Source organism: Ammospiza nelsoni, chromosome 4, assembly GCF_027579445.1.
Source record: "Ammospiza nelsoni isolate bAmmNel1 chromosome 4, bAmmNel1.pri, whole genome shotgun sequence".
NCBI lineage: Eukaryota > Metazoa > Chordata > Aves > Passeriformes > Passerellidae > Ammospiza > Ammospiza nelsoni.
Window position 1 is genome coordinate 23,417,096 of NC_080636.1, and position 26,817 is coordinate 23,443,912.

Below are 26,817 nucleotides of genomic sequence, written 5' to 3' on the forward strand. Positions count from 1 at the left end.
TGGCCAAAGGGTGTCCAGAATAATAGATGAATACGTTTTCTTCAAGGCTCAACGAGTTCTTTGTTTAGCAAAACCAAGGAAAGAAGACTGAATTCAGAAGTCTTCTGTACCCAGTTTGGTATCCTGCATCACTGTCAGGATCTGATATAGTGTGTTTTCTGAAACTTACTTGAGGAAGATGCATTATTAGTACAGTTTTAGATTTTGGTATTATGCAAAACATCCAACTAACTGCAGTACGGGGAGACCAGATGGGGTGGAAAAGTGGAGCAGCAATTTGTCTGATGTGTCCTGTTTGCAATGCCTTAGTGCACTGATACAGAAAGAATTGCTGTCTCACAGCTTTTGATCTGGCTCCCTGAATTCTTTGGTTAGTCTTGCTGTAAATCTATTACATTTTTCTCCTTTGTCATTGTAATACAGAAGTTTGAAATGACTTTATATTTGTTTATTTTCAATTCATAGGAGAAACATTCATGGTGTATCTAAAGAAAAGATCAAAAGAATGTTGGAACGCTATGAACGCTGCCTTACTGTGAGATCAATATTGGATTCTTCAGTTCCAGACAAATCAGAAGCTGCTGGTTGGAGTGAAGATCCTTGTCAGGAGGGAAGCCAGAGGTTAGATTCTTTCACTAGCTTTATAGCATCAAATAAAAGACTAAAAATGTAGCCTTTTAGCTTCTTAGCAACAAAACCTGGGTAATAATGTCAAATGGTGAATGTGTTTAAAAAGACAGTTAAGTAACATGAAAAATCCCTGCATAGTTTTTTTAATTTTTAAGAATTTCAGGATTGTCAGAAATGAGTAGTCAAGGGATCTAGTCAACTTTCCAGTGCTTTTGAAAGCCTCCCATTATAGCAGTGTTACTTTTCAAGAAGCCAGTCTTGACTGACTTGCTGTTATCTTAGAAATGTGTTGTTGGATGTATGCTATAGATAAAAAGCACTAAAAATCTCTAAATTGTTTTTTAGAAAAATGTTGTCCCAAATAAGAGCAAATGACAATTTCCAAGTTTGTATGTTGATATTAGATTATATCTTGGTGATGGAAGGTGTATTCTCTGTGCAGTGGTAACAGGTTTTACTTGCTCTTCAGTATACTTGATTTAAACTTGCCTAGGTTTCCATTGGCTGTATCCAGGACTGTTCTGCAGTTGCCAGTCTGGATTGTGCTGTGTATTGTAGTGCACAGTGTCCTGCTCAGGAATGGCAATCCCCAGCTCAGTGCCCCCACTGAGACTCCCAAACCACACACTCACTGCTCATTTGCTCCCCCTTCCTCTTCCCATTCCTGCTCCAGCATTGATGTAGGTGGTATAAAATAACCTCCATGTTCTGGCCAAAACTAGGACACACACAGGAAATCAGATTTGATTTCAATTATTATTTCACTTGGATTTTGCATGTGTGATGTATTTGAAATGATAATTAATGGAATGTAGTTGATTGTAAAAAATGATTTGACAAGAAATGGCACATTCTCTCCTAGTTAATGTCTAGACTGTCTTTAGCATTAAGCCAAGAGGAGAGAGCAACAGTCATTAGATAAAAGTATATTTACCAGACTTGCTGATCTGAATGAGGAAGTGTCTGGCAGCAAAGTGCTTTGATACAAAACTGAATGCTGGAAATGGGATGGGGGGGCGATTGACTCCTGAGAAAGTGTTCTTAGCCCTGTGCTCTAGTAAGAAGAGCACAAAAGAAAGTTACTTAAGAAACTACTTACTAAAGAAAATTCATCTCTGCTTAGCTCCTTTTTTGTCGAGGAGTGTTGGAGTTACAGCTTGTTATAAATTTGTTTTCCTTCCACTAGAAGTCTAACTAGGTTAAACTCTCTATGCTATCTCTAACTGGAGTTAAAAATGTGGACAATGTTTTAAGAAGGTTTGAAATGGGTCTATATTTCATTCCAATTTGTCTTACAGAAAAAGAGAGGCACATTCTGATGTAAAGGAAGAAGAATGTTTTGCTTCTGAGGTGGAGCCTATTGAATTAGCTGAGGTTGATAAAACTTCTCCCAGTATTTCTCTAACATTAGAAAGTAGTTGTGACCCCGAGCATTTTCAGAAAGAGGAAAAAGAAATGGAAAATATCTCAGTGGAACACAATTCTGAGGACAGCACTGTTCAAGATGACTTGGAAATTAATTTATCAGATTGCATCAAAAGAGAGCTGCCCTTGGAGAAGAAGGAAGAAAAGGGATTAAAACCAGAAGAAAATACTGAAGCAGAAATGGATGAGGTTGATGTGATTCCAGCTGAAGAGACTATGAACTTACACACAGGTGGAGCTGAGGAACACAGTGATAACAACAGTCTCAAAGTTCAAACTGCAGTTGAACAATTGGGCAGAATGTGTATGGAACCAAAATCAACACAAACGAGTAACACAATGGAATCAAGCAGTTCGGCTTTTGACACATCAGGAAAACCAGAACCACTGAACTTTCTGGGTGACTGGCCCATGGAACAAACAATGGGACAGAGAGTCAAAAGATCTAGAAGACTAGAAAAATCTCCTCTGAAGAGTGATAAGGAAGGTGAAACTCCCAGTCAGCAGCATTCTGAGATAGGTAAAGAGCAAGTGGACTTGCCTAAGACATGTACTGTTGAGAAAGGACACGAGCATGAAAGTCTACCCTGTAGCTGTTACTCTGTTAGTTCAGATAAAGTTACACCAGAATTGCAAATGTTAGAATATTGGCCTGTCTCACCCTCGTTAGAACAGAGACAGCAAAGGTCAAGGAGAATGAGAAAGACAAATTTAAATCAGTGTGATGAAGACAGAAATACTGAAGACGACACTAATATGAATGCTCTTGAGACTGTGCATGTGGTTCATGGGTCACCTGTTTGCACTGAAGAGCAACCAGATTCAAGGAGTTTGCCTGTACACCAAGAGGAAATAGTAGGTAGTGAAACAGTAAGTGAGGAAAAATCCCAGCAAAGTAAGAGAACAAGGAAACATCACAAATTAGCCCTTACTTTTACAAACAGCAGCTTGCCACATCCCAGAGAAGAGGACCATTTGTCTAAACTTAACCTGGCAGAAGAGAAACAGGAAACAGACTTATATAGGCAAAAAAATAGCTATTCACAGACTGAATCACAGGACTTTGCTCTCCTGTGGAGATTAGAAAAGAAAATGCTTTTTCCCGAGACAGCAAAAATACTGTATGGGAGGTTAGATGGCTTCAAACCCAAAGACATAGATAATGTCTCAGATTCTCAGGAAAAAATACCCTATCGAGTTACGTATGATAAAAGTACTTTTGTGGAGGAAAGTGAGCTTATCAATATTGATGAGTCTGAAAAACTAGATATACTCTGTAAGCTCTTTGAGTCTGTTTCATTTGAAGCTCTGAAAGATCTGTATGAAAGATGTAACAAAGACATAGACTGGGCCACAGGTGTGCTGTTAGACTCTGATGAAAAGTTACGTAAAGCTGTTGATACTGAGAGCTTTCAGGTAAGCGAAGCTGAGCCAGTGGCCACAGACCTTGATTTCAAGGCAAGTATAAACTATGACGAGAATCTCAAAGACTGCAAACAAGCCCCACAAGTACTTGGGGCTGGTGATACCTTTGAGACTTTAGAAGGCAAGGACTCACCACTCAGCATTGCAGAAAGTAGGGCTGCCAAGACACCCGTGACAAGTGCTGATGTTTGTGACTCATTCACTGCTACCTCATTGGAAAATTCAGTGGAAGTGAAAAATTCTGTGGATTCAGCCCCTAGAACTAACACAAGCAGCTCAGCAGCAGGTGTCATGGAGCTGTCTGTTTTAGGAAAGCAGAAGGGAGGGAGTGAGAGTCCTCTTGAAGAAACTGTAAATAAGCCATCACTTTTACAACTTGATGCAGCTTTGCCTCATGATCCTAACACAACTTCTACCAATTTGAAATCTGAATTAAACAATGAAAGTGACAGTAACCCTTCAGAAAGCAATGCCAAAAATTCCAAAGGGACTGGTTTGTTACTGGAAATGGATCGTGCACCTCTGGTTGGTCCTAGCAGCAATAAAGAACTGGAGATGGATAAAGAAACTCAGGAGAATTGCAGGGAGATATGTGGTAAAGAAGAAATTGACACTCCAAGCTTGGCTGCAACTAAAGCCAAGAGACAAAACCCTATACCAGCATCACATGCAGCCTTCAGTATAGATTGCCTAGAACTAACATTGCCTCCTGAATTGGCACTCCAGCTGAAAGAGATATTTGGACCTGTTGGCATTGATGCAGGTAAGATGTAATTATATACATGTTTTTATGAAAAAAAAAAAAATTACTTGGGTAGTAAACCTTTCTTTCTTTGCCTGTGCTTTTTTCTCTTCATGCTTGATTTTTAGGGAGTAGATTCCTGTAACTCCTCATGATACTGGCGGTTGATGTTAATGCAGAAATAAACTGAACTAAGCATGGCATAAAATATAAGTGCAGTAGTGCTACCTTCTGCATTTGTCTTTTTGTACATGCACATACTTCAAAGTAAAAATATATTTGCTTATTTGCATTCTGAGCAACAGGCCTTTCAGCTTATATTCAAACTCTGAGGAGATATTTAGATGATAAGGAATATGCAAATTGTGGCTGATTAGGAAAGAAGAAAGGGAAAAAAAAACCTTTAGGCATCACATAAGTTGGGGAACAAGAAGATGGATGGTTAAGGGAGATGAAGTTGGCTGTGTCCTTAAAAAGATGACAACAGATCAGTCTGCTGGCAGATTATGGTTAAGGAAGTCATAAGCAGCTTGAACATGCATCTCACAAGTTAAAGAGTAATAGAAAAAGGAAAAAAGAAAATAGGAGGAATATAAGATTGATGTTTTTCTCTCTTTTTTCCCCACACTTTTCCCCTTTTTTTCTCCTTTCCGTCTTTCATCTTATCTTGAAGATTGCTTTATGTGAAACCCTGGATACCTGATTTATTGGTGGGTTTGATTACTGGCCTCTTTGCCTTACGTGCCTACCTCCTTAAAAAAAAGTTTGCTTTTTATAGCAGAAGAGTGTTTTATTGTGTCTGAAGTATGCTCAAAATTTTTATTTGACACATACATACTTCTTGCTTTTTTATTTTTGAAAGGGTGAGAAATACCCTTTTTAGGAAAAAGAGCTTTTGTTATGATACCATGATAATTTCTGCTGTTTCCTTTAGAGTTTGGGGGGATGCTTGGAGTTTGTCTCTCTGAGTTTGTGTGCTGGAAAGGAGGGATGTGACTGCTGTTGGGCTGTGGTGGGTATGTTGTACAGAAAAGCAGTTGCCATGTGGATTGCAATGGAACAGGGGGAATCACAGTTTTGTGGATGAAACTGTTTTCAATTAACAATGGCTTTGTAAAAGAAGGGTCTGCTAGAAAAACTGAAAAGAGAAGTAAAAATACCACTGTCCAGGTAGTCATAGTTCAACAACATACAGTTAATGTTGACTTGTTTCTTTCCTCGCCTTTCAGAGTTTTTGAACACCTGAAAACAATTTCTGTGGAATGTGCTTTTTTGTTTAGATGGTTTTTTTAGGCATGACCAGTTTATGTAGAATATCCAAAGTTAAAATTAATAAGTCTAGGATACTGTACTTTAATTGCTTACATAAGTTTTTATAGAATGCTTTTAATGAATATATTCTCTTTGTTCCTCAAGGGTCACTAACTGTTGAGGATTGTGTGGTTCATATTGATCTGAATTTGGCAAAAGTGATTCATGAAAAATGGAAAGAATCTATTCTGGTCAGTAGATTTCTTGCTTATGATGCATTGTGGCATGCCTGTATTTTGTCAGACCATTTGTCTTGGTCTAAAGGTATTATCTTTGTAAGAACAATGATAAAATATAATAGTAGTTTGTAAAACCTGTGGAGTGTATCAGTATGTCATAATCATTGGAGCTATTGAAAAATGTTTTAAGGGATGTCATGAGTGCCTCATCATGAAAACAAGATTCTTAAAAAAGAAGGATCATAGTGCACAATTTCACTACAAAATTGATGAAGAATTCCACTGGCCAAAAATCCTTATTGGTTTTTTGACCTGTAAATACAATTCTTTGATTAACTATTCTCTATACAAAACATCTCCGCGTGCAATAATTGAGATGAGTTCTCTAACTTATGTTCCTTTACAGCTCTGTGAAACTTGGAATGCCTTTTGGCAAAATTTTTATTTGGGTTATGTAATTAAGCCTATGAAGTCTTAGCAGTGGGGCATGTTTCTCTGGTTTGATGTGTTTTTAGCAAGATAATTTTAGCTTACAAATTTCACTTCAGAATTATTTTTCCTAGATATATTTTTTAAAATACCGAATCTTTGAGAAGTATTGCAAGACCTTATTTTGAAATTGCTTTAATTAGAAGCTCACACTTGCAAAGTTTTCCTGCAAAATTCATAACTTACAACATTCACGATTTTACTATTTTTATTTAGAAGCGTCAGAGGAGAGATGAATCTTCTAAGTCGTCTGCAGAAGGTATGTCATGTATTGCTTTTAATTGTAAAAGTACTTAATGTTCATTATAAAAGCATTTAATTATTTGAAACTTAAGGTAGCAAATGCTCCATCCATTAAAAATAATGACTTTATTTATTAGACTAAATTGTATTGCCTTTGGATCCATTTACCAATTTCTTACAATGTGTGGGGGAGGGGAGAGCAGTTAATTAAGAGCAGAATCACTAGTTCCAGATAAAGCCTATAATTTTATGTTGTTCAGAAAACTTGGAGAAGCTCTGGTTGAAGCAGACAGCCTTTTGGTAGGAATTATCTGTGGCAAGAAAAGGAGCAGTCAGAGAATTACTAGCAGAGTAAGATTTCTGCAGGCGAGGAAGGGAGGTCAGGAATACAACAATGACAAGTTGCTGATCAGAGGTGATTTTAGCAGGAAGATGGATACCTTGTTTAAAAAGTGTTAACATCTCTTGCAGTCCAGTTTTCATTCAGGTCCCAGAAGAAATGTCCCTCTATGGCAGAACCCCACTGCAGACTTGGACTGCAATGTGGGTGCAAACTAGTGACCAAACAATGCTGTTGCCATTAACTTGTGGAAGTAGAAAACGAGATTGTTAAGCATCTGTCCTTAAGTTGTGGAAGAAAGGCAGGTAAACATACTAGTCAGTGATTCTTTTATAAAAGCAAACAAGCCCCACCTAATGTATGTGCAAGGTGATTTACAGCTTTAAGAAACGTCTTAGCACTTGAGAATTTGGTGAGGAAGTCTGGTGGTTTTCTTTTATTTCACAAAATAGATAAAGATGATCAGACAGTCTTTGGAAAATTGAAGTGGAGAAGGTGAAAGCCATGTGTTGGTTTTTGTTTTAGCATTAATAATCTTGTTTTAACAAAACTCAAACTGTGTAGATTGAAAAACTTGTCTTAATTATTTTGTCATTGCATGTATATATAACCAAGTAAGTGTTTTGTCACCCTACTTTTATTGTTTTTGAATGTCCTACAGTGTTTCAGCAGATAGATACAGATGACTCAGAAGTGCTGTTATCTCAGAATGCAGACAGCAAAATACAGAAGAAGAAATCGAGCTTGGCTGCAGACGCATCTAATAATGTACAGACAAAAACCCCAGCAACATCAGATGTTTTTCCATTTATGGATCATTGGAATGCTCAGATTCAGAAAGTTTCTCTCAGGCAAATAATTTCTGAAGAAATAGCGATGCAGGAGAGAGAGGACCTGGTATGGATAGCACCATTTTTTAAACGTGGATTAGATTCATTTCTGTTAGTGAAATAGGGTATGTCTTACTCGGTGACTCATCCCTATGTTGCTGATTACAGCTTGAATTTGTGACAAAAATGCATGCCAATTAGTATTGTTGATAACTGTGATACAGAAGTTTTGCTTGAGGTAGATGGTTCTGTTTGAAAAATACAGTCTCATTTAGAATATAATATTTTGGTTGTTTTCACACAGATCATGCTGCATTTTACTATCCAAGCTAGCATTTGTGTTTGGTTGAATTATTTTTTGGTTGCTCAGCTAAAACCAAAGATCAGTATAATCTTCCATGCTTTGCATTGTGACAGCAGTATCAAAAAAAAAAGTTCTTAGTTGGCTCCATGCCTTGTCTAGAAGTGTACTGAATTGGCTGTAATGTTTTGTTTGTTTGTTTGGTGGTTTTTTTTTTTTTTGTTAGGAGAACCCACAATATTCCTAACAGATGGGTCATTAAAATAAGTAGTTGAGGTTAATCTGCAACAAGTTTCTGTACCCACTTCTAAAGTAACTCTTTAATAGATTTTTACTAGTTCTTTGTTTTCCACACAGAATTCTTGTACCCTGCCTGTTTGGCTTGTGCCTGATACTGCCCTCTACTGCCCCACTGATGTTCAGAACAGGTGTTCTTATTTGTAATGGTCTCTGATAAGCAGCTGTCCTAAAGTAGAGGAGTTCTGAAGTGGTGTAGGAAGTTGTATGAATTAGCCTGTACTTGGAAAATGGCTTGTGGATTCTTTCTTTGAACTGCATGTATGTGAACTACTGATAACAACAAATGTCACGTCCACAGCTTTACTTTCAGTTTGAATTCATGGAGCTTGGCTTTATCTTGATCACTTCTTTTCTTTTTAAAAAAAATCTGAATATTGGAATGATCATTCCAATTGATTCTAGATTATAATTATGTCACCTTCTCAGATGACAACTAAGAATATTTATTATAGACACAGCTTCTGATACATCAAACCAAAATTGTTTATGCTGCTTAATAATGAGGTATTGTTTCAACCCCAGGCCCTCAGTATAAAGAGGAGGACTTTGCACAAGCTTAGCACTGGACTGAATGGACTGGCAGGGAATAAATTCCAAAACCTAAATCCCTCCTAAAAATCCTCATTTTACTTTGTCCAAATTATGGGGGACCTCCAGCTGCATTACTTCAAAAGACTGCAGAGTGCTGCAGTGGTGTATGATACAACTCACCTGTCCTTACTTTATGCTGATCAGTGTGGCAGGCTGGTATGGCACATTGTCATTGCTGTGAGTGCATACCAACTGAGTAGATACTTCTAAAATGGTAACAAATAATGGCAAAGTTGGATTGGCTCCACCTTTACTGTATTTTTTTCCTAATGAAGAACTTTTAATATATTTCTTTTGTTTTCTGGGTAGAATCGTGTTCCTTCTACAGCCAGAAAAGACTGTGCTGCTAAACTAAAGGAGAAGCAACTTTTTGAGATGTTTCCAACTATTAATCAGAATTTCTTAATGGATGTCTTCAGGGACAACAAGTAAGAAATCCTATTACTTCTTTGTAAAAGTGGTACTCAGTTACAGTCATAAATATTGAGAGTTAAGATGCTACTAAAGAATGGTTTTTTGCAAAGTAGTGCTTTTTGTTACTCTAAATAAAGGCAAAAAGGGTATAAAACTCAGTTTAGACACATTTCTTTTTAGGGCAGAATAGACAGTTTCTTTCACTGGGAGAAGAGTGTCTCTTGCTGTTGACCACTGTCTGACTGTCAGTGGAACTGCTTATTTTCTTGAGAGCTGGGGTTTAAATCTAGTGGGAGAAATGAGTGGGTGTGGTAATAGTAGGATTGCAGGAAATGGCATCTGCCCAAGAGGAAAACACAATCATCACCTGGTGTTACCTATGAGTACTTTCCTGGTTACTGCAGCTGCTCTGAGGGAATGAACCATCTCTCTATGCCTTCCTGCTGACATTCTCTCTCTCTTCTGCATTATGTTTCTGGGATATATGTCTACCTTCTTAAATCCAAGTGTCTGTGAAGTTTCTACCTTCTTAAATCCAAGTTTCTTTTTTTTTCAAGAGAAACATCTTTTTTCATCCTTGGCCATTTGAATGTCTGTCTCTACATATGGGTTTGCATACCTACTTGTCAGTCATGCTGCTTGTCCAGGTTGTTATAAAAATCTTTCCTGTTTAAAATATATCCTTCATCCACTTTTATAATTCAAACATTTCACCATCTTATTTTTCACGTTCAAAATTGTCCTCATAGTGTTGCCTTTCCCAAAATCTGTCTTTACTTTTGATCAGTCTGTTCTTGTTAGCTTACTAAAGAGCAAGAATAAAGAAGAAAAACAGCTTATTAGAAAGCTGTTGGCAACTGATGTCTTACTTAATTAAATTTGATAACAAAGTTTGACTAAAAATACAAGGATTTACCCTCATTAGGGTTTCAGAAAACTGAGCTAGTTTTAAATTAGTTTGAACTATCTAACCTTTACCAGAGAAGATTTAAGATGAACTATCTTACTCAGCCCAAAGAGCAGCATTTATTAATATCTTTTTTATTAAGGTAGGATGCAATTTATTTCAGTTATGTAATTTTCCTTTTAATGTTCAAGTGCCCCTCAGTTATGTTTCAATCGACCAAGACTGCATGTGTGTTGATGCCAGTAATTCCCTACAAGGAGTTTGCAAGCCTTTCTTTAATGAGCTGGAATATTCCATTCCTCTGTTTATTTTCATTGTAATCTAGTTCTGTAACAATATCAATGTTTGTTATAATGAATTTAGATAACTATAGCAGCTACTAATATATATTTGTAAAGTTACGGACTTTATTTATCCTTTACAGCTACTCTTTAGAACAAACTGAACAGTTTCTGAACTGTGTTCTGGAGGCAGATCCTGTACAAACAGTTATAGCTCAAGAAACTGCTCAGCAAAATGAAATTGTTTCTTCCTACAATGCTGCAAAGAACCGTGAGAAGAAGGTATTTATATTTTTTTTAACCATAGTTATAAACATAGCCAAAACGATGCTAATGGAAACACCCTACAATGCACCTGTAACTTCAACAATATGAATTCCTACAGGCAAAAAAAAGTAAGGAAGAGGATGATCCTTTATGTGAAATGTTTCAAGACTTTGAGTATCCACAGTATGATGATTTAAGAGCAGAAGCTTTTTGTCACCAGCAAAAGAGACAGGAATGTTTGAAAAAGGCTGGAGAGGCCTATCGCATGGGTATGAAGCCTGTGGCAGCATTTTATGCACATCAGGTAAACAAAAATATTGTGCTTTTTGTCTGAACTTAGGGAGGTGTTTAAACCCTGAGTTGGAAGTGATAAGGAAAACATCATGCCTGCTAGAGGTGATGGATTTGGTCACTGTTCCCTGTTCCCTGTGTATTATATTGACAATCACAAGTAAATTTGCTTCCACTAGTAATGATACTGGCCCAGGAAGCTAATGTAACCAAATCTAGTGTGAGACCTCATGAAAGGTGATATCTAGTGCTTAGTCACACATGCTCCTTTGTCTTAGATCTCTTTCACATCCCATCATGTCCTTGTAAACACCAAGATTTGTGTCCAAGTGATCTGGCTAGGTTCACTGGAGTGTGACATGGACTGCAACAAACATAATGTTTTTGAATCCTCTGTATATGTTGGTGCTGAACTGTTCTTAGACACATCTTCTGTACTTTATAGGAGTCAGGTGTTAAGATGTCATCTTTTGCCACTGAATCTTGTTTGCTTCATCCTCCCTATATCTTGGGCAAGATTGCTGCCTGCTGTCTTCACTTCTTCATTCTGACTATCTTTATGGCTACAGTCTGTCTTGGGTTGGGATAAATGAGGTGTGTATGTCATGCTTTTCATGATACATCTGGTTATGGACTGTAGATCTGCTGCTGATCAGTCTTTCATGCTCTGACCTTGGAGCACTAGCTCTTTGGTCTTGATTCAGGCACATTTCTTAGTATGCACCAGTTTGAGTACTGCTGATCAGTGCTGTTGATCCTACTCTTGCTTTTAAGTCTAATCTCATCTTGTAATCAAAGTTCCTCTACATTGGCTTCTTAGTGCCTTCACAGGCACTAAGCATGTCCCTTGACATCATGCTTAAAAAATGTGTTACAAGTATCTTCAAAGGTTGTAGTTTCCCCCGATCTAATAGTATATAAAAATTCAGTAAGAATTCACAGTATAGAAGCATTTAATTCTAAACTTGGAATTGTATTATGACAGAACAAAAATGTAATAATAAATCACTTGAATTTGCTTATTCAAAAAGCTTTCATGCAAGTGGTGTAACTAAATGTTTAGATTGTTACTGTGCATGTAGGAAGTACAGATTATCAATTTTTATAATAAACTTTTTATGGTTTTTATGTGTTTTATCCTGTTTAATATATTCTTGTAGTTTTGAGACAAAGATGTTCAGGATTTTAAATAGAAGTGTAATTTCAGGTCCTTACTTTGGTTCTTATCCATAAGAACAAATACAATCTATTGTAAATCTATTGAAATTTATTTATTATATACTTTCCTTTAGGTAATAAAAAGGCAAACTAGTCTACCTTTATTAATAAAAAATACTTTATTCCTGGTGGCCTTTGTCTTGGGAATCCTTTGCAAGTGGGTTACAGAGCTGCTGTCTTGGGTCTGACACTAACACACTTCGAGTGATCCATTTTAAGAAAGTGTAAGACAGATTTTCACTTTTGTTCTCTTGAGCCTTTATCAGTGCAATACCTGGAGTTCCTTCCATTCCTTTTTAGACTGTGCCTACAGATCTTCAAGGACATAATTTGATGCTTTGATCTCTCAGATACTACCATTGCAAGGTTCATGGGAAGGAGTTGGTACTTGTTCACTCTGTAGTAAGGTGACTAACTGTACTGGTCCTTGCCCTCATTCCAGAAGAGACTTACTGACCTTGTCAGTCATAAAATATGTCAAAAAGTATTGGGAGAGATGATAGATGATGATATTATTATAGTTGTTGTTACTGTTACTATTATTATTGTTATTATTTACCCTTGGCTTGTCTGAAATTTCGGGAATGCGTTCGGAAGAATTAACCTCAAATACAACAGTCAGCAGCTTTTCCTAATCTGTTCGGCAGTTTCTCTGATACTTTCATCATAATTTTAGCAAAATACTTGCAGGAAATAAAAAATCTATTGTTAGGAAAATAAATTTGCAACTCATTATGGAGTGTAACTTGTTAGCTTACGTACAGACCTTATGATTTTGTGCCTTTTCTGCCTTTCTTTCCCTCCTTTTAAGGCTTTTGTTATAATGTCTTCTTTGTGCCAGCTTTGAGTAGTTTCTCACAAACAGATTTAATGAAATCTTCCTGTGAGTAGGTCTCACTGAGCCTCTTGCAGAAGTTCTGCTAGAATTATAAATTTTATTAGTTCAAACTTGAACTAAAAGCACCCTGCCAGTGCTGTCATTTTGAAACCACTGAGCAGTGTGGAGCTAAAATTATTTCTTGGTGTGTAATAGTCATTGTGCTTATGAATAAAGGGTCGCCTTCATGAGCAGAAGATGAAAGAAGCTAACCATGCTGCTGCTGTGCAAATCTTTGAGAGAGTAAATACTTCCTTGCTGCCTATGAATGTGTTGGATTTGCATGGTCTCCATGTGGATGAAGCCGTGAATCAATTGTCCAGAGTACTCCAGGAGAAAAGGGAAGGTAGGGTTTAGGTAATAATTCTTACCCCTAAAAATTATTCTCATGATGAGAAGAAATCATGATGCATGGCAATATTAGAGGGAATGAATGTGCTTTAATAACATACATGTTAAAAACAACTAGGCTTTGTGTTGTCTTGTTTTCAAAGTACCCCAGTGGAATTGTTTTTCTTTAACATGACAATGATTTTTGTTGTTCCTGTCTCGCCCCCCTCCCCCTGCTTCTTGGTAAATCTTCTTCCTTGTGTTTTATCCCTTTTGATTACTATTATTGAATACTTGGTCTGTCCTTCATGACATTTTTTACTGAGATGATGATGCAACCATATGTATTCCCATTGCATTGCTTTGTCACAACTATGTTGCTTTTATAATCTTAAAAGAAAAATTACTGTGTTGGAATTGTAACAACAGTGATGATATGGTCTTCAACTTCTACATGAAAGTGTGAGATCTGAGCTACCTTTCAGAAACTTCTGTTATCAGTTTGTTGGCAGCAATGCTTGAGATCAGAATGCTGCTGCTTCCAGAAATGTCATTTTATGCAGTTTTGCTTGAGAGCTCATTTTTTCTCATAGTGGAGAGTTCAAGTACTTCATGAGTGTCCATGCTGTAAAAAGATCACTTTTCTGCATTACCATTTACCCTCTAAATTTAAGCACATTGGGAATGCTTCTGTAATAAATATTTCTTACACAAGATACTGCCACACAAACAGGATTTTTTGAAGGAGTTGCTCCTCAGAGTATAAATAAAAGTGTTCAGTGAGGCTTTAGATAACCCTTGTCTTTCAATGTGCACCAGAGATAATTAAATTCCATTATCTGGTCAATTCCTGCAATGACATTTGTGCAATTTAAACTGTAACCTAGTGCTTTTTCGAACTAAATTTCCAGAACTGTACTTAAATCAGCAATGCTGAAATTGATAGTAGGGGCTCTCTGTTCAGTCTATTTACCTAAAGCTGAAAAAAAAAAGTAGTTAATTTCACTGTATGTACATGGGAAAAGGAACAATACTGGGAACTTTCTTTTGCTGCCACAATTAACAGTAAATAAATATAAAACCTAAATAAAGTTACTGTGTGGGGGAGAGTAGTTGAAAAAACACGTAATGTGAACTGGTAATTCCAAACTGGCAAATCTAGTTGTGAGAATCCAGTTTAATTTTTTTTCCTCTTTTTCAAACTCTTCATCAATTTAGGTTGCTGTTATCTCTGGGAAGAGAGCAATTTCTTTCATTATCATGGCTAAGGGCCCTAATAAAACTCATGGAATGTGTTGATCTGTTGAATTCCATGCTCCAACACAGCAGAAGATAGTCCAAATAATGTGGCATAAGTGTCAAAAGCTGGATTTATATTTTCTTTCTTCTTAATTTCTTTATTCAATAAAATGTTATTTCTTTATTCACATTAATTTAAGATAAAACATGAAGGAGCACCACTTAAAAATTCAGTGAATGACACTCGCCTCTTTTAATTTTGTAATTTAAATTTATATCACAGAATGTAAATTCCAGTTGAATATTAGATGACAGTAAAGCTTCTATGAAATTGGAGGGATTTTGTGATCATTACATTATGCATTTTGCAAGCAGTCTAGATTTCAAGTTTGACTTTTTCAAAATGGGGGAAAATGGCTATTTGTATCTAAAATATGCATATCATCATGGGAAAACAAAGCTCCAAATGAGTAGTGAGAGTTTCCAGAGGAATGCATGGAAGGCTTGTACTGCATGCCAAGTCTCTGCTGAGGAGAACTTGAAGTGTTGCAATTCCTGCTGTTGCAGAGTACCAGCAGAGTGGTGGCAAACCATATCTCAGTGTTATCACGGGAAGAGGAAGCCATAGTCAGGGAGGAGTTGCTCGCATCAGACCAGCAGCTATCCGATACCTCACAAGCCACAACTTCAGGTGAGTTTAGATTTTTGTTACTGATAATTTTTTTTTTCTTGAACCACATTTAAATAACTGAAAATTGAAGTTTAGTTTTAGAATGCTGTTAAACTACTGCACAGATTAGGGCACGTCTGCTGTTTCAGATTAAATTAACTCAGTTGTTTCACAAATCTGATGCAGTTGTGTAGTAGCTGTTAAATGTTAATTCCTTTCCTCTGAGATAGTTTAATTCCATATTTCCACTCAAGATTGCTAGTTTTACTGTGAAAAACTGTTAATCCTGCTTTTTATTTGTTGCAATACTTGCATTTGTGTTCAGTTTATGAGGGATAGCAATTTAGTAAGTCTGGGCTCGCACCAATGTGTTGGCTGATTTTTATATAGAGCAGTGTAGGAAGGTGAGACTCAAAACCAGCAATGACTTCCCATTTCTTTCTTGGCTTCTACAAAATAGAAGGATGAAAATCCATTTCAAAAGAAGAGGAAATGAAAGGGGAACAGGAATAGAAGAGCAGAATTAATAACCAAGAATATTCAGCAGCTTTTTCTTTGCTCGGATCTTAATCTTAGTTTCTGCTTTTTCAAGGTCTTCATATCTCCAGACACTGAAAAATCCTTCTTCAGTGTCACATCTGCTGATCACATAATGCTGATTTCCTGACTCTCACATGCACAATATACTTGACTGAGGACCTTAGCACTTTCCATATGTTTGATGAGAATTGAAGGTGATGCATTGCATATAGTTTACATGTTGAAGCTTCTTTTTTTCTTGTTTCATAGGTTCACAGAAATAAAACCAGGCTGCCTGAAAGTCATGCTGAATTGAGGAGTTGTGGAAAGAGGAATATAGAAACTGAGGTGTCAGATGACTGCCGGGTAACAGAAAAAACCCCATGTTTTGAACAGCTGCACTGGTATTTTTCAGTCCGTTTTAAAGGATGATATTTTATTAAACTGATCTCAATTTACAGCAAGTGGATTTGTCAGTATGTTTCCAATAATTTTTTTCTGTGGAGTAGAACTTTTTTTGAACCTGCAAAAGGAAGATACTTAAAAGGTTTTGAAGTCTCAGAAATGCAGATTTAAGAATTTTGCTGAGAAATATATGATGTTTTTAACAGAAGTTAAGATACAATTTTTAATATAACTATCTTCTTAGCATACCTAATCTGCCTTTTGACCCTTGCACGTCTTGATTGCTGTGGCTTCTGTACTTCTAAAACATATTATCTTATACAAAGTTATTTTGTAATTCAGAACTTTTGCTAAACCCTTCAGAATAGCAAAGGAGAGGCAGAAACTGAGCAACTACTGGTATTTCAAATCCAGTTACATCTGAGTGCTGAGTATTTCCAGGTTTCTTTAAAAATCTTGTGTCTTTTTAGTGGTTATGTTGAGTTCACCAGTTCTGTTATCCTGACTTCCCTCAAAACTTCTCCAAATCCTGAAGGAGGTTGCATATAAGGCCAGCTGTGTGTTTGGTAACTTGGCAGATTTAGTGTGATCTCTTAAAGGAAAACCACAATGCTGTTATTCAGTCTCTTTTGGAGATCCACCTACTGGATTAAAATTGTTTCTTTCTTTGTAGCTTTTTAAATTCAGCAAATGCAGTATTGTTTTACTTTACAAGTGTCTAATAATGATGTCTTCATTCTCTGTGTATTGTTTGGTGATGTCCTTTTAGAAAATATGATAATGAGACATTTTAAATATATTTTTAACATCAAAGTGAATACTAATATTGCAGAAGTAATTGCCTAACTGGAAAATCTGGGAGTACAGAAGTTACTCTGATTTTGATGGCATTGCATCAGCATCTAGAAATACCTGTGTAAAAACCAAAACAACATAAAAAGACCCCAAGCAAAACCCTTCAGAAATGAAATATAAACGTCTCTACTTTTGCACGTATTTCCAGTACACAATCAGAACACTTTTTTAATAGAAGTATCTTGTAGAATACATCACTATTTTTAGTGATTTATCTTTGCCTCCTGAAGGGCATATGAATTTTTGTTGTACGGCTTTTTCAGAACAGGTGTCAGTTGTGTATTAGGAATAATATTAATAGATTAAGGATTAATGTGAGGAATTTTTAAATTTTTAACCACTTTGCAGTAAATTTTATCGAGGAACTACATGCACATAGAGTTTGTATATGAATCCATATGTGTGTGCAAATTCTTCAGTTTGCATACATGAGGACTAATAAACAAAGAACTTCTGTGAGAAAAGCTGTCCACAGAAATAGGTTTCACTTGAAAACGTGTCTGTGTAAGTTGCTGACAGGCTGAAAGACATGATGTTTCCTGAATATGTCTGTATTTACTCTAATATATACACAGTGACTATGATGCATGGTAGACTTAAAAATGAGTTTGTTGTGCTTCAAGAGATACAGTTATCTTTTCCTGGTGATTTCAGGTGGAAGAATAGCTTGAGTAATACTTAATCAAAGAGATTCTTTCTATAATAGACTGCCATAATAAGTTTTATATTTTTTGTGGGTACTTAGATCATCTGAATTATGTCCTTTCTGTGTTTCCTTCTCTCTGCCTTGCTCTGGAAATCAGTGAGTGAAATACAAAAGATCTGTGGTCCCCTTACAGCACTAAGAGAGCTTTTTCTGCCACTGCATGATGTCCTGTGTGAAGTCCACACTCCATCCTCTGTGACAGTGCCTAAAATGGATTGAGATGCTGTTTCGGCACTTGGCCTCATGACAACAGTTCAGACTATCAGCTGTACAGAGTTGCAAATGCTAGAATTATCTCAGCAGAGCCAGAATCTTTGTTTTGGACCAAGGGACTTCCTTCTGTTCCTGAACAGGTTTTCCTTAGTGCTGCTGTTTATACCAAATGGAGTTGCAGCTCTCTGGGACAGCTCTTTGCAGTACAGTCCCTGTTGGTTGGCCTGGGTGGCTGCTGTGTGTTGAGCTGCTTGGGTGCCCAAGCCCTACAGAGATGTGCCTGTAAACAAGGAAGTGCCAACACTTCTGGTTGTTTTGGGAGGCAGCCTGATTCACTCAGCATATTTACACCATTCCTGACATGGACAAAGACAGCTTAGATTTTAGTTCAAAAGACAAGCAGAAAAAGTTTTCGTCTTGCCCATCTGTTCATCATAATCTAGTTGACAACTTTACCCTGGAGATGAGAAGCACAGCTTTTTGCCTTCTTCTGGCTTAGCAAGTGGATGATAATGATTGCAGTTGACTCTCACTTCCCCAGAACATGCTCTGACCAACATGCTCAGGAATATTTTTGAAATTGCCACTTCCTAAGCCTCTTTCAAAATTACCACTGCACGCAAAAAGTGCAAGCTTAAGGGGACAAAAGAGATTAAAGAATTAAAAGTGCATAAACAGTCTCTGGGAGTGGGCTAAGACTTTCAAGAAAGGTACTGTTCCTGGTGAGCTTCAGTGTCCTTTCAGACTGTTTTTTCATCCTTTAGTCCTATTTGGATAAATAAATGTTCAGGGTAAAATCAGCTCTACCCAGTGCTAGGAGAATTTTTCTTCAGTCTGTCAAAATCAGCAGAGAAATACACAGCTCAAGAGCAGTTTTGAATACTCTTCTCTCTTCCTCTCTTCACTGGCTTTCATTGGGGTGCAGGTTGAGGTTCATGAACATTCTCTGAATGCCCTGCCTGGGGTAAATTGGTCATTCACCTACATGTGTTGTTTGATTACCAGCTGAACTTTGATGGAGATGATGGCTTAAAATCATAACACTGGCAAAACCAATCTTGCCTCTATCAGCTTCAGCTGCTCAAAATGAGGCATTGCAGTTCTGACTCAGAGAAAATGTAATGATCCTCTGAGGGATCTCAAGCACTTGCTTAAAAGCTGTGCTGAGCTGGATACAGAATAGGTCTGAAGATGAGTGCACGGAGTAAAAGTAAGTAGAGTTTTATCAGTAAGGATCTCCATGCCTTCAGCTACTTGCTAATATTCCAGAAAAACAACACTGACGTTCTTGTATTTCTCTGAATTATTTTATAATGTATTCTGGGATGAATTCTTTGAAATATAGTTATTTCAAAATGGTATTTCAAAGTAGGTTATATTTTAGAAGTTCCAACCATTCTGATGTCTCTTGCAGTGAGAATCCATGAGAAACCAGAGGTATCGTGTAAATTCTGTATCATCTTACAATTAAAATAGCAGTATTGCCACCAGCACTCTGAAATAATGTACAACTGTTTCTGTAGCACTTTCTGTTCTTCAACAGCATGTGATGGTGATGAATGGTAGCCTTTAATATGTGACTTTTTGTGTCTTCTTTTACAAAACATTTTAATAGTTATGCCAAGTTTTAATTTAGGAAAATTGCCATTTTTTAATATACAAAATTAATACTTGTGCTAACATTGATGAGTGATCCTAAAGTGAAAAAAAAAAGGCCAGAGGTGCAATGAAGAAAGTTGTCTGAAGTAATGTGACTGTTGAAAACCATTTCAGTTGATTGTGAAAGTAGTATGGCAAAAATATTTCAGGATACCTTGACAATACTTAATGATTTTGGCTTTTGCTTTTAATATCATGTGGTACATCCCCCCTCAAAACCCAACCAAAGCCCAACTATTCATGCTATTTCAGCTAAATAACCTTTGCAGAGGATTAAATGAGTAGATGTGAATACACATGTGAAAACACCTAGTATTGCAGCTACCAGTTGTAAAAGCTGTTAGGACCAGTACATTGGAAGATACAAATTTCTATTTTTAAATTAAAACAAAAAATGATTTTTTTTATTTGTATAAAGTTGTACTTTTGCTGTTAACTATAATTTTGTTTTTTACTGAAATAGTTTTGTAATTTGCATTTAAAATTTCTAATATGAAATGGAATTTACAGAATATAGTTTAATAAAGGATTTTTGTCACAAGTATAGCCTTCTGTCTTTCCTTGGAAAACTATGTTGCAGCTTGTATCAAATTTTTTCAAATAGTAGTCTTGGAGTTCTGCATGAAAGCCACTTGCTTGGCTTCAGGATACCATCTGTAGGGAGATGAAGCAACCATCTGCAGGCATAAAAAGGAACAGATTTGTGGCCTGGATTTCAGTGCTGTGAGTGCGAGCTGAATGCTCAAATTACTGAGAACGAGGGTCATGGTTTCAGATTTTTTTTTGACCTGAAGTAGCTGAAGAGATGCTATTCCAGGCTGGCTTACTCATGGGAGAGTGACAGCAGCAGTGTACACCAAGGGGGGGAGTGTTCTGACCACTGCAGCAGTGGGGCTTTGGCGGAGGGAAGTGTTCTGCAGAGGCCTCATTTAGCAGGAGCCCGTGGATCAGAGGCAGTGAGAGTGGATCCTGAGAGAGCCCAGTGCTGTACCGTGGTAGATACAGAGCTAGCAAGCCTGGCTTTTCCCATGCCTGCCCCGTTCTGGTCAGGTGCAGGTATTGTCCTGGAAGTGTGGCATGACACCAAAGTGCTGACTGGAGTCTAACCTGTTTTATTAGCTCAGTTTGAGGAAACTTGCTGTGACCCCAGATGACTCCTGCAGAATCATTCCTATGGCTTTATTGCCTTGCAGCTTGGTTGACTGCAGAAACAAGTCAGGCTTGTGCATTTCCACAGCAAAGCACTAACTCAACTCATAAGCTGTTCAAGAGAGCAGGGAAAACAGGTTTTGGGAAGATGTGGAAGCTTGGCAGATGCTGGTTTAAATGTGACGTGGCTGATCCTGAGCCGCGGTTCTTAGACCACAGCATTGGTAAACGTCTCACTGGTTCTGTGCTCTTTACTTACAGGACTCCCTGCTCTGGCAGTGTGGCTGAAGGTCCAGCTTGGGCATTAGTCTCAAATTGATGTTTTAAAGTAGAGGTACTGCTCCTGGACTTGCCTTCTGTCTTGAAGCAGCTTAACTCCTAACCTTGCATTCCATCCTGACTCACCAGTTTCTGTTTTAGTTCATGCCCTTTTCTTCCTGTGTGCTGGGATAGTCTTGAGCACCTCACTGCTTCCAGATGGGAGCTTGTTCTTCCAAAGAAACCCTGTGCACTTCTGAGAGTCTGTCTCCCTATTTAAATAAGAGTAATAGGGTATTGTAGTCTGTTCTTACTTAGGGAAATGATTTGAACTTTAGGACTGAAAACTGTACTGTGGTAAAATAAAAATATTGCTAGAGACAAACAGTTTGTGAGCTCAAATTATTAAAGCATAATTAAATGTGTCTGCTGGTGGAATGTGTCAGGTAGCCTGACAATAGGTGGTGCCCTTGCCAATGGCATAGAGTGATGGTGGCCGCACTTCTTACTGTGCCCCTACCAGAGCAGAGTTGTTTCTCTGTATGACAGGTGCTAAAGGATGTTATTACACATCACGTGCTGTTCATTGCTTCCTCAGAGGGAGATACTGTATTTGGACTATTATTTTGGTGAATTTTTTTCTTCTTTATAGATGGGTGGGGTAGAGTTGGTTTTCAAAATACACTTGCTGCTCTGGGCTAGAGATGGGCAAGACAAGTTCATTTTTGCGCACAGGTTTGAAGATGGTAGTGTCAGGGTTTCTCCATCAGCTGCCCTGGGTTAGTTTTGCAGGTTGGATGCTTGGACAGATCAGTCTGTTTGGAAACCAACATAAAGGCATTGTTCTGTTTGGTGAAGTTCTGTGCCGCTGTGGATATTACTGGTGGCACAGTCTTCTTGAATACCATGATAGGGAAGGTCCCCCGTCATGTTGCTTGACTTTGCATCGTGGGGCCTGGCTGGGCTAGCAGTGGTTTCTCATTAGTTGCCACTAATTTGTAAGCAACTGCATGGATCAGTGTTACTTTTGTATTATCTTGAGAAACAGCACTCTCCTTAATAGACATCTGTGGCTACTCATACACACTGGCCAGGAGAGCAAGCAGTGGAAATCCTCTGCCAGAGCCATAGATTTCATCAGGTTGGTCTGTAAATGAAGAAATGGCAGCCCTGTGAAGCTGGTGTGTGCGAGCTCTCTATAACAGTGTTTGCTCCATGTCAGCTAACTCACAAGGCATTGCCTTGGATTCTGGTCTCAAAATCAGAGTAAAAGTAGGCTTCTTCACCTGTGTGCCCTTCTTGCCTTTCCAGATTATCTCCTTTTACTGTCTTGCAGTGCCATATAGACAGGTTTGAGCATTTATCAGGGTAGCCATGTAAAGTAGCTACTTTAATATGCTGTAGACAGCAGAAGATCCTTGGAGGGATGATGCACTCTGGCAGGCAGGGGGGCTTCCCTTTGGGAGCAGGTCAGGGCACCTATGTCAGGCTTCTGTTCGGAGTCTTCTTTTGGGGTAACATCTCCATGTCTATGGACTAGAAAGGAGAAACTAGCTGGTGAGGCAGAGAGCCTGAGACTGAGCAGTGTAACTATCCCCGTCTCTTTCGAAGCAGGAGCAAGTGGGAAAAGCACATTCAAAACAAAACCAGCTGCTGCCTTCATACTGCTGTTTCCCAAGGGGAGCCCCGGTGGCCTCTCCCATAGCGGGGCAAGAGGCCTGGTTTGTTTTCTTTCCTGACAAGCCGAATGTAGTCAGCAGCACCAGCGGGGCATGGCCAGGCCGCGGGTGCGGGGCTGGGGCTGGAGCAGGCACTGTGGAGCAGGGATCAGGGTGTCTGCTCTCTCCGTGGGTGCCGGGCCCTGAGCCGGGAGCCGCCCGGAGCCGCCGCTGCCCGGGCTGCGGGAGTAGGGAAGGGGGAGCCCCGGGACGGCTGCAGCGGGGCTGCTGAGGGAAGAGGCTCCCTCCGCCACCTCCCTGCTGTGACCGGCGCAGCCCGGCGGCTCCCGGGCGGAGCCAAAGGAGGAGCCAGCCTATGCTGGGCCGGGCAGCCGCGCCAGGAGCGCCTCGGCGGCTCTGGGGCCTGGGCCTCAGGACAGCCCCAGGTGAGCGGTGGTTTCACAGAGGAAGCAACCGGGGCCTCCTCCATGCTTACAGCAAAGCCACTGGCGTTAGTTTTACATTAGATCCAGGTGGGGGAAGGAAGTGTGAATGTCCCCCCGGGAGAGAGAAATGGCAAAAGTCAGAGAGTTTAGAGAAACAGACGTGGGTTTGCATGTTCTGCACGTTCTCCCTTCGAAAATTTAAGAAAAGAATTTTAAAATTAGGCTCTTTTAAAACAAGCACACATTTAGTGTGTTGTTTATATCTCTGGTGCTGGACATAAGCAGCACATAATTATTTTTTTTATAAAAATCATCTAGAACAAGAGAAAGGCTTGTAGGGTTAAATACAGCTGGTATCAAGATTTACTTCCAGAGCATTGCACACACCATACCCTCTGAGGCAGACCAAAATCAGAGCTGAGCAAATCTGAGAACAAAAAGGAAATGAGGCAGGGGGGACAGGAGCAGCTTCTGCCAGTCAGAGAGGTGTGCTCTAAGCCCCATGTCTGCCCCATGAGGTGGCAAATGCCCTCCCAGAGTGCCAAAAAAAAAAAAAAACCCAACAAAGAACAAAACAAAAAAACAAACAAACAAAAAAAAAAAAAACAAAAAAACAAAAAAACCCAACAAAAACCAAACAAAAAAAAACACAGCTAGGCAAACACAGAAAGAATCTTGTTCCTTCAATAGGGCAGATGAGTATTTTGGAAATAGTACCTGATATGGGGGAAGAAGATTGAATTAGTTATTAGACACTGGAACAGGTTGCCAGGGAGGCTGTTGGACACCTCAAGACTGGCATTGTTCAAAGTCAGGTTGGATAAGGCCTGGGGCAAGCTGGTCTAATGGGAGGTGTCCCTGTCCATGGCCTGGGAGGCTGGGACTGGATGACCTTTAAAGTCCATTCCAACCCTTAAACATTCTGTGATTATATTATGTGACTGCTTTTATGCTAGGCTTTCTCAGAATGAGAGACGGGGGAGTTAAGTAACTCTCAGTGCAGTTCCTAAGCGCGCTTCACTTTCAAGAAAGGGGATGTAGGTTTTCATGTCACTCTGGAGGAAGTGATCTTCCCGTATATTGCCCACCAGTTCCACGCTGACGTCACAGGAGGAATTTAGGACACCAGATTCTGTGTATTCCAAGAAAACATTCAGTATGTAAATGTCAGTTTTGTCACAGCCCATGTTGCTGTCAACCTGATCTCAAGAGAACTATCCCAGAGAAATAACTAATTAGTAACCTCTACACAGTGGGGAAACATGAAAGTAATAAAGAATAGTTCTGTAGTTGAGATAACAGAAGGCTGTGGTCTCAGAAAGTGGGGAAATCTCTGCCTGCCTTCCCTCAGAAGTATATGGGGTTAATGCATGGAGCTGCATCAGTCTTGAAAAGAGGCTGGATGAATAGAGATGACCGCACCCAAGTGCCAAACCCAAGTTTGATCAGCTCAGGGTTTTCTGTTTGCACAACTCATGGTTTTCTGTTTTGGTCCTGAGAGGTCTGTGCTGCTCAGGCATGACCAGGTCTGAGTTGCTTTGTGCCTTGAACCCATCTCAGCACTGCACCCAGAAACTGGGAAGCTCAGGGCCAAATCCTGCAGAGCAGGAGTAGCTGGAAGGCTGCTCTGTGGCCCCTGAAGCATAGGGCAAGCCTGTCACTGAAGAGGAAGAGGCAATGGCATGGGAAGGGGCTCAGGAGCTGAATTGAAAGTTGAACTTTAGAACTCAGGAAGGAGTCAAGAGAGTCCACAGGGAGGGGGTGGCATTTCAAGCATGTTCCTTCATTTAGACTTCTCTGGAGGGCTTTGACTCACCTTCTGAAGCCTCTGGTTCTGCCCACACAATGTGTCAGGAGCCTGCCTTATGCTAGATTTTGGGTTCTGCTTTATCAGGCTTCAGTTTGTGCCCCCTCACTAACAAAGCTGAGGGGTATGTAACCCACAATGTTAGGTTCCTGAGGAGCCAAAGCCCAAGCTCATGAAGGTGTAGTAAATAACGTGTGAGACTTTTACCAAAATCCGCATAGGAAGTGCTTGTGAGACTGCGTTTTCATTTCCTCTTTCAGATTGAGTGCTCTCGCAATGCGTGATGCAGAAGTCACTGTGCCTGCTCTGCTTCAGAGGCTCCCTCAGCAATGCTCTCTGCCATGTTGTGAGGAAGCCTCCCTTGTGCTGAGGTATCTGTTCCTGGGAAGGGAATGACTTCACCTCCAGGCTGAAATGTGTCTGGGCGACCTACCTGATTTCCCCTATACTGCCCAGGAATTCAGGAAAACAAATGGGCACATCCCGGTTTTCCCAACACACAGCTGGCATCTTGACCACATAGATTTTTCCTGCCTCCCTTTGAAAATGATACCAAAAAAGAATTAGGCTCTTTTTTCACAAAATAGGTGTATTTCTTCTTGTGTTTTGTTTATATGTCTGTTGCAGTGATCATCTGGGACAGAAGAAAGGCTTGTAGGGTTAAAGAGTGTCATGGTTTACTTCCTGAGCATTGCACTTACCACATTATCCAATGCAGACCAAAATCTGAGCTGAGTGAATCTGAGAACTAAAAGGAAATCAGGCAGGGGGGACAGGAACAGCATCCTTCCTTAATCTCAACCCCCTTCCTAACACCAGCACCTTCCTTTTTTCTCCAAGAGGGACAAAAAGCAGTGGATTAAGAAGAAATGTGACTTTTCTTGTAGATTGACCCATGTCAAGACCCTGGGTAATGTTATTTTACATAATTTCTTATAAACCCTTAGTTATTTGTGGTTTGAGACTTTATTTTTGCTGTCACCCTACTTCTCAATGCAAAAATAAATTACAAGCCTTTGCTCCACCCCCATAAATATTTTCTGCAACAAGTTGTTTGTTTCTGAAAGTCACAGATAATGACTCATAATGAGTTTTTGAAAAAGGGAAGCAATGTATTTTTTAATGTATTTGCTATTCTCTCACAGCCAGATGTTCCCCTTCATTGCACAGCATGAGGAGGTGGAAAGGAGCCAAAAACTGCAGTAAGAAAGAAAAAAACTCCCAAAAGCCAATCCAACAAACAACCAAGGATCAAGAGGAACAGGTCAGGTGTCAATTTTACATCTAACTTTGTAATTACCTACATGTGCATGGAGCTGAGGCTCTTTTGTTGGAGTTCCAGGTCTCTTAGAAGTTAAATAATGGATCAAATGCATGAAGCATGTGTGTTACTGAGGAAGATCTCAAATAAATAAAATTCAACTATTTTTGGGAAGTTACTGGGTCCAGATAATTCAGGAAATGTAGTGGAGGGAAATGGATGGAAATCAAGACATGTTAGAATGCATCTCTTACTCTACAGTTTTGGTTTTTTGCTGAGTTCACTCAGTTCAAAAGTTGTTTATGAAGTATTTTACAGATGGATGCACTATTTCCAAAATGCAAACTACTTAGCCAGATGGCTTCACATCTGGATTAATCTCAGCATGAAATAGAGAAGAGTAGTTGCGTTTTTAAGTATCTGCTCTCTGTAGCAGACCTAAAATTGGTGATGATCACCAAAGACATTTATATCAGTATAATTTGCAAATAGTATTTATTTCTCTACTTCTGACAGTTCTGAATATTTCTGATGGAAACATTTCAGAATATTTGGGTGTCTGATTTGCTTTATCACAGTTG

General features: G+C 38.9%; 1 protein-coding gene across 1 annotated transcript in view; it reads left to right on the top strand.

Annotated features, from left to right (window-relative positions):
• N4BP2 (NEDD4 binding protein 2) overlaps positions 1-20,198 on the top strand; it is a 35,690-nt gene extending 15,492 nt beyond the window's left edge. The window contains exons 9-19 of the mRNA XM_059470175.1: positions 466-621; positions 1,929-4,243; positions 5,639-5,724; positions 6,418-6,460; positions 7,446-7,681; positions 9,116-9,234; positions 10,552-10,690; positions 10,794-10,979; positions 13,239-13,407; positions 15,198-15,321; positions 16,090-20,198. Coding sequence (XP_059326158.1) covers positions 466-621; positions 1,929-4,243; positions 5,639-5,724; positions 6,418-6,460; positions 7,446-7,681; positions 9,116-9,234; positions 10,552-10,690; positions 10,794-10,979; positions 13,239-13,407; positions 15,198-15,321; positions 16,090-16,135 — 3,619 coding nt within the window. The 3' untranslated portion in view covers positions 16,136-20,198. The remainder of the gene's footprint in view (positions 1-465; positions 622-1,928; positions 4,244-5,638; positions 5,725-6,417; positions 6,461-7,445; positions 7,682-9,115; positions 9,235-10,551; positions 10,691-10,793; positions 10,980-13,238; positions 13,408-15,197; positions 15,322-16,089) is intronic.
• Positions 20,199-26,817: the final 6,619 nt, after the last annotated feature.